This window comes from Cinclus cinclus, chromosome 24 (assembly GCF_963662255.1).
Source record: "Cinclus cinclus chromosome 24, bCinCin1.1, whole genome shotgun sequence".
Classification (NCBI taxonomy): Eukaryota; Metazoa; Chordata; class Aves; order Passeriformes; family Cinclidae; genus Cinclus; species Cinclus cinclus.
In genome coordinates, this window is record NC_085069.1 from 211,980 (window position 1) to 225,455 (window position 13,476).

Below are 13,476 nucleotides of genomic sequence, written 5' to 3' on the forward strand. Positions count from 1 at the left end.
GACATGGAAGTTAGGAACTCATCATGCTGCCACATGCCCAGCACAAAGTACTGCCCTTTCAATGCTTTCCAAATCAGGGTGTTCTGGTCTATCTCTCCAGGGCTCCTGCAGGCTCTCCAAAAACAGCAATGACATTTCCTCACCCCTCATCTTGGGTGACAATGTAGGATGCAACCAGAAGTATGTATTCTATCACCATCTTCATAAACTGTTAAAACCAGGTGGGGCAGTGTTCTTTATCTCTTCCATGACACACCCCTGATAACTCCCTCCTCTGGGGGAATATCTCTCTGCTAATCAGCCATCAAGGCCTTACTGCATGACTCAAAATTACATCATCCCATTATGAAATATGCCGCCCAGGGGGAGGAACCAAGCATTCCTACCTGGATATAATCTGAGGTTTGGAGCACCACAGGCAGCCTTACCTTTGGATTCTCAGAGGACAAGAGCTACATAACCACCACTGGACCCTCAGAGGAAGACCCTTCTACAGGACCACTTCTGAACCATATCTATCACTTCAAGAGGACTGCAGTCACCATTTAACTGGACTGCTACCAACACCCTGACCCACAGGGTGTCAGGTTGTATCATGACTGTCATATTAAGACAGCGTTTCCTGCCTTTATTTTAATTTTCCTATTAAATTGTAGTTCTGACCTGGGGTCTCCTGTTGGTTTGTTTTCAAACTAACACACCCTCTCTGCTCTAGTTCAAGATAGCAGTTATTTAATAACCTATGTGGCTCCAGAGGTGACAATGCCAAGCTCCACATATGAGTGTCTGGCCAACAAAATACAGGGAACTGAGTTTCAGCCAGCAGGATACACACAACATATTTTGATGCTTCATGAACTCAAATAAGGCAAGACATACTAGCCAAGACTTTTTCTTCTTCAATTAATGGGCAAGCACTAGTGAGACTTGTAATAGGAGAAGAAAACTGTAGCTCCCTAATGGTGGCACAGGCTCACACAAGCACATGACATTCCTGCAAGCCTGATTTATATGAATCAAATCACCACTGAAAAGCACAAAACTTATTCTAATACATGTTGCCCCACACCCTAAAAATAACAGAAGAAAACAGGCTAAGATAAAAGGTATTTGCTGTCAAAGACAGGGAAATACCTTCTGAAAGCCCCAGTGTTGGCTTCCTCTAAGAAATTAAACATGAGTGCAAAAATTAAACATTCTGCTGATTTCAGATCTTTCTGATCTCAAAGATAACTTTCACTAACAAAGTCTCTCACCTGCTTGGGTTTATCTTATCACCAAGACAGGGCAGTTTGTGACCTGGGAGCTGCAGCCAGTAGAAAAAAACAGATAATTGTTTATAAACCCTGGTCCTGTTAGATGCTCCTGATCTGCCGCACTCTGAAGGTGCTCCAAAACCGGCATCAACAGTAAACTTTTGAAAACCTGAACCCTGCCTGAGAGGAATTGTTCAGCACCTGAACAATTGTGTCCTGATTCCCTGAGAGAACATCCCTGTGGACAGTGAGCAGAGCACTACATTATTTGCTTTCTCCACAGGTTATCTCCACAACTTGGGGCATCCAGGGAAAACTGGCACAGAGAGACTTACATAGTCTCAGTTCCTGCCCTCAGATCAATGTATTTTAACTCATGGGTTGGCACACACCTGAATGACTAGGAAATAGCTGCATGAGATAAGATGGCCAAGGGATTCATATCAGTGAGCAGTTGCAGAGAAGAGCAGATTTATCCTTTGCATGTTTGTTCCCAATACAAGAATACACAAGACAGAGATAAAGTCAGAGCTCTCCTGTTTCATGTGGAAATCCAGAGTATGAGCAAGTTGCTATTCAATCTGCTCAGCTGCTGTAAGATATCATGACCATCTCTTAGGTTAAAACCATAAATGATTTTTAAAACTCAGACGAGTAGCACGACATTTACAGGCCTCTTCTCAAGCCTTCAACATCCGCATTAATGATCTGGATGCAGGACTTTAAGGAATACTAAGTTTGCTGTCTGCACTAAACTGGGAGGAGCTGTGAGTCTCGAAGGGGCAGAAAGGGCCTGCAGAGACCTTCACAAGTCAGAGAAATGGGCACTCACCAATCGTGGGAAGTTCAACAAGGGGAAGTGCTGGATTCTGCTCGTGGGAAGGGGCAACCCTAGATGTGGGGATGGACTGGGGAATGAGGCTGGAGAGCAGCTGCAGGAAAGGACTTGGGAGTCCTGGTCCATGGCAAGTTGAACATGAGTCAACAGTGCCCTGGCAGCCAGAAAGGACATCTGTGTCCTGGGGGCATCAGGTAAAGCCTTCCTGGTCAGGCAGGGGATTGTCCTCCTCTGCTTTGGGGCAGCCTCACCTCAAGTGCTGGGGGCAATTTTAGGCACCATAACATAAAAAAGACATTATGCCACTAGACACCATCCAGAGAAGGGCCATGAGAATGGTGAAGGGCCTTGAGGGGAAGCCATATGAGATGTGGCTGAGGGCACTTGGTCTGTTCAGCTGGAGAAGACTGAGATCAGACCTCACTGGGATCTTCAACATCCTGAGGGACAGCAGAGGGCAGGAACCAGTCTCTTCACTCCAGGGACAGGACTGGAAGAAATGGCTGGAGCCGTGTCCACGGAGAGTTAGGCTGGGTATCAGGAAAAGGTTCTTCCCAGAGGGTGGCTGGTACTGAACAGATTCCTCAGGGAATGGTCACCCCAAGGCTTCCAGAACTCAGTGAGTGTTTGGACAATGCTCTCAGGCACAGGATAGGATTGTTGGAGTGTTCCGTGCAGGGCTAGGAGTTGGACTTGATCTTCATGGGTCCTTCCAAACTCCATATATTCTGTGATTCTAAAATACTGCTTGCTCTACTCTCAGGGCATTTGTCCTTAGCAAAACACACTTGAACTAATGTCAGGCATGAGTTGGGGACTGGTTCTTTCCTTTTTTCCCCTCTGTGGAATTTTCCCCATTGTCATGCTAAGATACCTGTTGACTGGGTCCTGGTGGCAGGGTGAAGGGGGAAGGGAGGGAAGAGGGAACCCCCATGAGATTCAAACAGCCAGAAGAGCAGACGGAAGGCTCTGGCTCGGCCCATTTCACCCACGAAGTTCGGATGAGAAGGACGATCGCCGCCTCAGCCCTGTTCCTGCCATCCCAGCATCGGGAGCCATCCTCACTGCTGTCAGACCCTGCCCTGCTGCCTTCTCGCTGTAACCTGCCACCATCCAGCACTCTGCTGAGCACTGGGACCCACACCGTGAGCGGAGAGCTCTCTCCATCTCTCTCTCTCTCCCCCTGGGACAGCTCTGCCATCACCCCCAGCCCTCCTGCAGCTCTGCGGGACCTGCCCGCCCCCAGCACCGGGAACTGCAGCTCAGGGAAAAGGTGCCTGGGGCCAGAAAGGGACTGGGACTGAGTTACTGTTCTGTTTGTGGGTAATTTCATAGCTGTTGTTGTTCTTGTTTGTCTTGTTAGATATACTAGTAAAGAACTGTTATTCCTATCCCCACACCTTTGCCTGAGAACTCCCTTAATTCCAAAATTATAATAATTTGTAGGGAGGAGGGATCACACTTTTCATTTTCAAAGGGAGGCTTCTGCCTTTCTTAGCAAATACCTGTCTTTCAAACTAGGACAGAATGGTACAAGGCACTGAGGTTCTGGGTGTGCAGAACTGCATCAAACACATGTCACCATGAGAAGACAAAGAGGCTCCAGCCTAAAGTCCACATGCCTCATGGCTGAAGTGCGGTGGGTTTGCAGTACTTGCACTGGATCCACACCCGATACATCGTCATCTGTTTCCCACGGTTCACTTGCAATCGCCGATCAACCAGATTCTGGATTTTCTCCAGCCCAGCTGTGGTGAACAGATGATCTAATTCATCTAGAAGCAAAGAGATGGAGACTGAAGAGACCATAGCTTTTTTTTTTTTCTTTAACTGGTATCTGCTCACACTGAGGGCTAAGCTAAGCTGAAAGATGCACCAGAGGAAACCCACGGCCTCACCCTGGCATGGAAATGATCAAACAAGACTTAACTACTTTACTAGGGGAGTTGAACATCACAGTTTCCCAAGTTCCCCTTCTGTCAAAGAAGGAAAGAATTACTAGGAGTACATCTAGAACTACAGAGCCTTGACAAAGAAAACAGCAGCAGTTTCAAATATGGGTACTGCTCCTAGTAACCAATTAAGGAGCATCTTCTGGCAAGCTGGGACAGAGCCATTCCTTCCCTCTGCCCAGAGGAATTTCAGAGTCCACAAGAGCAAAGAACAGGATCAGCCCTAGGCTTTCAAATAGTGTCAGTAAGATATGTGCTGCCTAGGCTGGAGGGGAGTGGGATTCATTAAGGTTAAATTTGGGGAAAAAAATCCTTAAAACACACACCCTGTTGGGACCCAATTAAAGCACTAAGAGCCCTCCAAGCTTCAACGATTCCATTGGCAAGTATTTCTGACCAAGCAAATTAAGTCCCACAGTGCCCCAGTCCTGCTGAGCAGCAGAGCTTACTTCCAGAGCACATGGTTTGTTTGGAGTTTGTGTAGGAAAAGCCTGACAGGTCTCAGCTTGTGCTTCTTATCAGATGCTTTCTATTGTGAGGTGTTTGCCAAACATGCATTAAACATTAATTTTGTTGTGCCAAACAGGACTCATGGAGTGGGGAACAGTTCGGTTGTGCCACTGCTCTAGAACTGACTGTGCAGAGAGGCCTGTAGTGGAGGGATTGGAGGCACAGCTGGTTATAAACTGGGAGAATAACTGCTGCCAGTGCCAAGCAGCAGCAGAGGAGCTGCTTTAGCTCCATGCTGCACCACACCCTTTTGATTCCCTATAGGAGAGCAGGAAAATTAAGGGAGGTTCTTCTGAATGGTCTCCATCTCCCTCCATCATCTGCAGTCAATATACAAGGAGAGCTCCTCCAATCCCACCCCTCCCAGGGTAGCAAACACACCAGTTTCCTCTTAAAGGACTTTCCACTAAGGAATTGACCATGCCATGCTTGCACCAGGAGCTGACAAGTCCAGGTCACTGTTTAACTGGGAGATACTTAACATTTCACAGTGCTCCAAGAAAGAGGTTGGAAAGATCTAGTGGACAATCTGGAGGGCACAGGGACAAGAAGTGGTGAGGAGAGTCAGAGAGATGTTTTTCAATGGTCAGAGGCACATTTCTGGCCTCCTACCTTGTGTGAAGAAGTAGACTCTAGTGCCATCACCTCTCACATAGAAGTTATCAGACAGACACTGACCTACGGGCAAGACAGATATAAACAGTGATCACTTAAAAAAGCAACAACTGCCATCCAACAACAGGCCCCTCTCCAGCAAACACTGTGCTTTGGGGAATTAATGAGCTGCCCCCAAACAGGGCAGACACAGCTCCAGAGAAGCAGAATCTAATAGTGATGGGGCATGAATTCCCAGGGAAAAGGAAATACCTTTCTTGAACCGAAGTTGGGCGAGATCATAACGACCGTAATCTCGTAACAAGATCATTCCCCCTGGTTTCAGAAGGCGACTCAGTCTGGTCACAATGCACTGCATCCTGAGAGAAAAACAAACCAGGAGCACTCAACACTCTGCAAAATCATGCTTGTTTCCTTTCAAAGAGAAGGAATAACGCTCTACATGTTTCAACTTCATATAAAGAGCTACCCAAAGCAAGCAGCATCCTGAGCTCTTCCAGAGTCAGGTGGGTTGATTTTATTTGGCCCCTACTTTTTGATATTCCCCGATTCCGTTTTTTTCCCTACAAGGATAACATCCTGACACAGTAGGGATTAACTGCTCTCTCTTACTGATTACAAAAGGATCTCCACTGGTTTCTGTAAAACAAGTAGCAAGTGAACTTGAAGAGAAATGTTGTGAAGTAAAGCTAAAGGGAACTAAAGGGAAAAAAAGAGACTAATGTAGGTTGTAACAATTATGACACTAAGACCACAGCACTTTCCTTACCTTTTTTCTGAACCTGAACCCTTCCTTCTTGCCACCTCCCATGTGAGAAATTCAACTACCTTCTGAGCCTGAAAATCCAGCAGAATGCTTTCCAGAGTGAGTGCTCAGTGTGGCTGGGGCACAGAACAGTGAGCCCAGCAACAATCACCTGCAGCCACTTAAAATCACCCTGTCCTCTGCCAGAATCGGTTACAACAGCAACAGCAAATACCTGCAGATTTCATTTTCTGAGGCTTTATGGAAAACTGGACCACAAACAGAACAAACTTCAATTTTCCTTGACAAGAGATTATAGAAGAACTCAGGTCATAGAAGAATTAACTTCTGCAATCAGAAGGAATTATTAAAACTTACTTATCTGGGAGAATTGCTGAGAGGACAAAGATAAGAATAACAATGTCAAGACTCTCCTCTGGCATTGGGAAAGGGCTTTGGTCATTGCACAGGTCATGGACAAATGCAAAGCAGCGAGAAGTATCATATTCTGCATTGTTCTGTATTTGAGAGAGAGAAATTAAAAGCATTAGGAGCAGACCCTGATCTCAGTATTAGCTGGACAATATGGATTATTAATATTACATGGAGTCTTTTAACTTCCACATTATCAAAAGGTGTGTTCAGAGACCTGTTTCAGCCTCACTGGACTTCTGTGTCAGGTATGCTCCTTGGTCAGGCATAGCTGTTCTCAAAGGAACACATGTGAAATGTGAAAATATACTTACACGCAGGAGATTTAGCAAGAGCTTTGGTCTTCTTGTTAAAATCAGACAATCAGCACTGTAAAAAACTGCCAAACTGGATTCAGGGTTTATTGCAATTTTAAGGTCAGAGTTCCACTAACAGTGGTAAGAAGTGAGAGATTTATACTGATAAACTGGAAACCTTTACATACGTGAGAGTGCCAGGGCACCTCTCTGCATCACTGAAATCAATATTCATTTCACCTACAAGCAGATATTCACTATACCCTAGAAATCAACCTTGGTTGCCTAAAGTTACAGTCTTAAAAATCAGATTTTAGACATCTTTAGAAGTTGCATGTTTTTCTAAAGCTGCTGCTACTACAGATTGTAGAAGCCTCTACAAACAGTGCTTGTGTCACATCCAGAGGAGGAAATGGATGCTGACTCTGGTGCTATGCTCTCCTCTCATCTCAGGAAGTGACTGATTGCATTTGATACTTCATATATTCTCAGTTCTGCCTTGACCTGAAATTTATGAGTGGTATTTGTCCTTTGACTCAATCCCAGCCTCCTCATCCACAAACATGATCCCTCATCAGCTGTGTAGAAGCAATCCGACCATGCTCCCAGAACTGTGGTGACAGTAACACACACACAAACCAAAACCAGCTTCAGTTCCTGTAAAAAATAGCCTCAATGTTTTCAAGGTTCAAGTTTTTTTCAAGTTACTCAGTAAAAGAACACTGTATTGAAAAAAGTACTGCCTACCTCAGGGGAAGAAAATCTGACTGACTTGTTTGCTGCAGTGTGTGCTTTGCAAAATGTGACATTTTGGGAACTTCTACTTCCCTAATTTCTACAATCTTTGATGGCTCATGTTCCAGATTTCCCAGTGCAAGGGTCAGCACCAGCGCTGGCTAGAACCAGAAAGCTGCTAGCACAACTGGATAGTCACTGGTAGCTGGGATAGACTTGCATTAATGGACAACTGGCCCCAAATACTTCCCATATTTTCATAAGTCACCACTGAGATTACCTGGACAAGATCCACAGCTGCTGTAGAAAAATCACAGCAATAAACAAACAGGCCTGGGTCACTGCAACAAATCAAAGAAACCCATCATTTATACTGAGGAATTAAGGAGTGTTTCAAATGCACAAAGCCCAGAAATCCTGGGCTTTAGTTTCTGTGCAAAATCTGGTAGATTCCACTGCTCCTTTACATCCATTATTTTCATACAGAACTGACTGCTTCCTTTTCCTTCCGGCTCTAAAACTAAGGGCTCCCAAGCTCAAAACACAATAACCTGAAGCTGCAGATTGGCTTTTATCTGATATTGTCTAAACTAGGAACATATAGAACATTTTTCCAATTGTTTTTCAGAGACTGGTATCTCATGCAGGTCATGCAGCCTACTGAGAATTACTTCACAGAATCCCAATATGGTTTAGGTTGGGAGAAACAATAAAGATCATCCAGTTCCACCCCTGCCATAGGCAGGGACATCTTCCACTAGACCAAGGTGCTCCAAACTCTGTCCAACCTGGCCTTGAACACTTCCAGGAATGGGGCAGCCACAGCTTCTCTGGGCAACCCTTGCCAGGGCTTACCCACCCTCACAGGGAACAATTCCTTCCCAATATCCCGTTTATACCTGCCCTCTGGCAGTGGAAAGCAATTTTCTGTTGTCTTGTCACTACTTACTTGTTGGTTTGTAAAATTGGGAAGACTGTATTCCCAGCCCCACAGCCAACCTGTATAAACAGAGCAGATTTATACAGTGAAAATAATTCCTTCAGCACATCCATGCAGATAATTTTCAGTCATCTCTCTAAAGCCATGGAATACAGAGCAACTCATGAGTAAAGCTGAGCATGCCAGTGACCACTCTTAGGTGTCCCTGCATGATCCAATCATGTTAAGGTCTGAGGAACAGGATTACATACATGGGAAACCACTAAGCAAGTTTTTGTCAAAATCATAACAATAAACTATATATTGTTACTCTTTTGAAAGCTGCTTTTGCTGGAATCCCAAGCATAGCAACCAGTATGAGTCACTCAAGCACTGGCAAAGGCCATGGATGAGTTACATTCACTTCCATACAAAATCAGAGCAACAGAAAAGTTATGTTTGCTTTATTCTAATTACTCCCTCTGCTTGTTCCCATTTGAAGAGATGATGGCTCACACAACTGGGTTTGGGGAAGTGGCCTCTGAATGTTTAAAGAATCAGTAAAATTGAAACAAACTGAGCAGAAACAAAGAGGGTTTGCAGTGACAGATGTTAGTTAAAGAGCCCAGGTGAGATAGTAAAGGCATGTTGAGAAGACCGAAGTCTGAAGAATCTTAAAAGTGTCAGATTAAATTAAAACATCAGAACAGTTCATACTAACTCTCTGTGGAAGGGCAGGACTTTCATATAATACTAAGTATTAAACAAATACAGTAGTATCTACCGTGCAGAACTAGAGGTGGCAGAGCAAAAAGCCACAACCAGCTGTCAGCAGCCCAATATCTATAATTGCCACAGACTTTTCTGGGACAAAGCCTGTGTTATCACAACGGCCCTAGGAACAAACCCAAGAGCATCTTTACATTCTTGGCTTCATTGCTTTGTTTCATACCTCCCAAGGAGTCAGCACAAACATGCAGAAGGTAAAGGACAAGGTGTCCTAGGGTGACTATATGATGCTTGTATCCACTGTCATCTGTTCTGTTTATGCTTAATATTAAGATCTGCACCTTTAACACTTGTTCCAAGAGCAAAGGGGGGAGAGAAGAAACATGCAGAGTTTTCAGAAACTGCACTTGCTCCTCCCCCATGTATTCCTTCTCATGGACTGTGTTGTCTGCAGCACAGACAGTGGGAGAGAGCTCTCCTTTGCTTTTTAGTTAGTTTTTTTTAGCTAGCTGAGGCAGAGAAGTTCCCTGGACTGTGGCTTTTCTTTTTCTTGGATATGATCGGCAGTGCTCTGGACTAAAAACCCAGAAAAACACCTGTGAGCTCACACCTGTGGCCCACCAGGGCCTGGGACGCAGCATTTACCAGCACCGGAGGGACTGATAAGAGACTGAGTAAGCCGAGCTACAACCCAAGACAAGAGCTTTCTGAACTTGCCATCTTTGCAGAACAGTGAGACATTGTATTGTTTAATATTATCCACTTTTTATGCTTGTGAATACTTTGCTTGTTAAATAAGCAGGTTTTTTTCCACTTTTCTCAGAGGAAATCTTTCCCCGAACAAGTAGGGGGAGGGGCTACTTGAATCTGTGCTCTAGAGAGACCCCTTTGAAAGTTTCCTCCCAAACCTGCCCTAAACCAGGACACAAGTGAAAACTTTACACATAATAGAAGAATCAGCTGCTTCAAAAGATGCCTTTTAAATACTTGTTTGAACATCTGATAGCAATAGCTGACTTTTAAACTTGTAAACTTCTTATGGTCCTTGTGCTCTGCCAATTCAGAGTCTGAACCAAAAGAATCCCAACAGATTTAGTTCAGTTTTAAACTGCCCTCTGATTTTTGCACATTACTGACTGAAGGCAATCATCTGCTCCCTTGCTGTTTGGCAGTGATACACATTTTATGTGCCAGTCACACTGACACAAGGGAGGCTTTGATGTGTGACTTTCATTTACAGCTCTTACCTCTAATATACGGTAAGATGCAGCTGATCCTGGGTAATCCCCATCACTCTGACTCAGTTCACTGTCCTTCTGTGCAGCCAACTCCTCTGTGTGACCCCCAGGTGGGCATTTTATCAGGTTTAACTGACTCTCTGTCCTGGTTTCCAAAGAGAAATGGCCATTTCCACAGCTTCCCAACCCTTCATTGTTGGATTCTTCTGTGTTACTAAATCCATGCACAGAATCTCCATTTTGGCTTGAGTCCCTGTTAGGTGCCAGCTCAGGAAATTCAGTGAACAGCCAGTGCCTGTCCTTGAAGAAGCCATTTTCGTGGATTTTGTAGAAGTCATCCCAGTATTTCTTAGCATTCACCTCATATTCCTCTGTGAACACAAGCAAAAACATCACCAAGCATCAAATCAGAAGGCCTCAGTTCAGAGAGTGAGAGATCACTGCAGATATCTATGCACCAATCTGCTGTAGTAAGTGAGATTACTGACTGAAAATCACCTTTATTGAGATTTGCAATCCCACATAAACACTCAGTCTATGTCCTCACAGTCACTTTGTTAGGACTTTAAAAGGGAAAAGAGAGAAAACTCTGTCTCCTGGTAGGATTTAAAGGAAGCTGGCAACAGAAAGTCTCTTTGAAGGAGACTGCAATGAAGAAATCTGGTTTTACTTCCATCTCCAACACTAACTTGTTCAGTTCACTGGAACAAATAATTTGGAGCCTAGTGACATTAAGCATCAAGCACAACTCCTAAGTGTATTGAAACCTCCTGTCCAACACACTGCTCCTATTTTCATGTGGAGAAACAGAAAAATTAGTCAACTCTCCAGGCCAGGCAGGAAGCTCAGATAGAATTTATGCAATCCTCCAGGTAACAGGAACCTGTTTTCCACACTTTGCTGCGATCCAGTCCAGATAACTTTGCTTTCCATAATTCTGTGTGTGTGTGTGTGTGTGTGTGTGTGTGTGTGTGTGTGTGTCAGAGCATCACACATTTATGAACTAAAACAAAAGAAGGGAGTCAACAGTGACCACTGCATTAAAGTACAAGTGGAGAGCTAAGGTGGACAGGCTAAAGATGAACAGACTTTATTTGAAAGCAGCATTTTCATATCAAATGGGTCATTCAAGGAGCAAGATGAGTATTACAGGGAGCTGAAATAGCTCTTACAAAACCTTGATCAAGTGAAATTTGAGTTACCTGCAAACTTATTCCCACACACTTTCAAAGATTTCCTATCAAGTACAGTCTAGGGGAGCTATTTCTTCCATGGGAAGCTACAAATCCAAGCGACTATGACTTCATCAGTGTGATGAGTTTTCTGTCCTGGGAATTAACATCTAATTATAGCATCCTATGCTTGGAATCACATAGAGACATTAACATCCATGGCCAGAAACCCCAACTGCATTCCAATAACAAGTAATCCCTCAACCATCTTTGCACAGCAACAAGTGCATTATGGAATAAAAAATTATTGGAGGGCATTATTAGCTGAACTGATGTTTATTTATTAGTCTTCCTGAAGAACATAAAACTGTTTCAAAGCAAGACACTAAAGTGAACCAGAACACTGGGAAAAATATGTAGCCTCAGCCAAATATAGACAAAAATGGCTTTAACAAAGAAGCACTAATCAGTCATACATCTTTTTTTAGTAAGATCTATCCCTGCAGTACAAAGAGCTATATATAAAAATAATCTCTATCTCAACTACAAGGATTTTCTCCTTTTAAGAAGCCTGGTTCTTAAACCCCAAGCTAAAGGAAACTTTAATGTCTAATATTAGACACAAGCAGTAAGTTTGTGCCATGATCTCACTGTAGGTCACAGTCAGGTCTTTATTGGCATGAAAGAAGTCAATGACTGCTGATGCTGGAAGAAGTGCTATTGATCCAAACCATGGCACACTCTGTCCTGAACTGTCTTTCTCCCACGTACTAGCAGGAATATGCAAGGCTTCTGGGGATGAAACACACTTTTACCTAATACAAATACAAATTCCTGCTCATCTCCAACAATTCCATGACCACCTGACTGCAGTGGAATGCTTAACTGAGATGCTGGGACAAAATTCCAGCCCAGCCTAGCCATTTTGGATTGCCCACATTTCTGCCACAGTACACTGGTGAACAAGACCATTTTGCTCTTCCTTTGTTACATTAGTATGAAATTCTGTTGGATGCTTTTGAAGAACTGTTATACTCCAAACCACATGTGGAGAACCTTTATTTAAAGCTCATTTACCTTGAGGCCTGGTGTTTTCAAAGCGCTGAATAAAGCACCAGTAACAATATTTGTTTTTTTTTTTTTTGTATTTACAAAAAAAAACCAAGGGCCAGCTGACAAAGATCATACAAGAAAGAGATTTTAAACAAAAATATGACCATGTTAATTTTTCAGTAAGACTTCAATCCAGAAAAGTTCACATCACAGTTGTTTCAAGCCCTTTTTAGGGTATTAGCTCACAGTGCCATCTATGTGCAAGCCAGAATACTCCAGAGACTTTTCTGATAAAGACTCCTGACTTTCTGCTCACCTTTGTAAGCACATCCCCAAAGCCAAGCCCATACTCACCCCCTCACTCTGCAAAAGAAGAGCAAACAAAAGTAACTGTGCACCATGACCAGAAGACAATCAGGGACCGCTTGAATTGCAAGGCTAATCATGGAGCCTCAAAAGGAAACCAAGAAATTTGGACTTCTTTCTCCTTCTTTTCCCAGCCAGAAGACATCTTCCACATATTCACAGAGCTTCTCTCCTTCTTCAGAACAAATACTGACATTCCTAAGAAGTCCACAGAATAATACAGCCATAATGATCAATACTCTGCCTTTGTTCTTCTCCTTGGACATCCTGATTCTCAAACCACCAGACCCTTCAGGCACATTTGCCTGGGCTGCTTTCCCTACTTTCCAGCCATGCCATTGTCTCTACATGCTTCCCAGTGAATAGCAACCATCAACATTTGACTGGGCTCCATTGTTCAGTCTGGGAAATACATCATAGAGCTCTGACAAACTGCTCCAACAGCAAATTGCTCCACAATTTCCTAGTTGTATATAGGTTCTCAAAGCATGAGAGACAGCATCCTTTAATGCTAGCCAGATTTTAAAATGAACTCAATACAATGGGCATCACAATGGAAAACTGCTGGATACTTCTAGGAGTCCAAGAAATTAGGAGGGTTACTCTTTGGTGTAATTAAA

The 13,476-nt window shown here is 43.7% G+C and overlaps 2 protein-coding genes across 4 annotated transcripts in view; both read right to left on the reverse strand.

Annotated features, from left to right (window-relative positions):
- TLK2 (tousled like kinase 2) overlaps positions 1-13,476 on the reverse strand; it is a 69,730-nt gene that overhangs the window by 53,464 nt on the left and 2,790 nt on the right. The window lies entirely within an intron of this gene.
- Positions 1,752-11,641, reverse strand: LOC134053246 (tRNA N(3)-methylcytidine methyltransferase METTL2-like). Its single transcript, XM_062508137.1, has 7 exons — positions 10,275-11,641; positions 8,329-8,378; positions 7,660-7,720; positions 6,295-6,434; positions 5,424-5,530; positions 5,169-5,234; positions 1,752-3,869 (listed from the first exon to the last, which is right to left on the reverse strand). Exons 1-7 carry the CDS (start codon positions 10,656-10,658, stop codon positions 3,718-3,720), a joined length of 960 nt encoding a protein of 319 aa, XP_062364121.1. The 5' UTR covers positions 10,659-11,641; the 3' UTR covers positions 1,752-3,717.

Excerpts from the sequence above, each read along its gene's own strand:
- LOC134053246 (XM_062508137.1), bottom strand. The coding sequence starts at position 10,658 with ATGTTTTTGCTTGTGTTCACAGAGGAATATGAGGTGAATGCTAAGAAA. Across the intron at positions 6,435-7,659 it reads CAGCTGTGGATCTTGTCCAG|AACAATGCAGAATATGATAC; the intron begins GTAATCTCAGTG and ends TCTCAAATACAG. Across the intron at positions 3,870-5,168 it reads AGTCTACTTCTTCACACAAG|ATGAATTAGATCATCTGTTC; the intron begins GTAGGAGGCCAG and ends CTTTGCTTCTAG.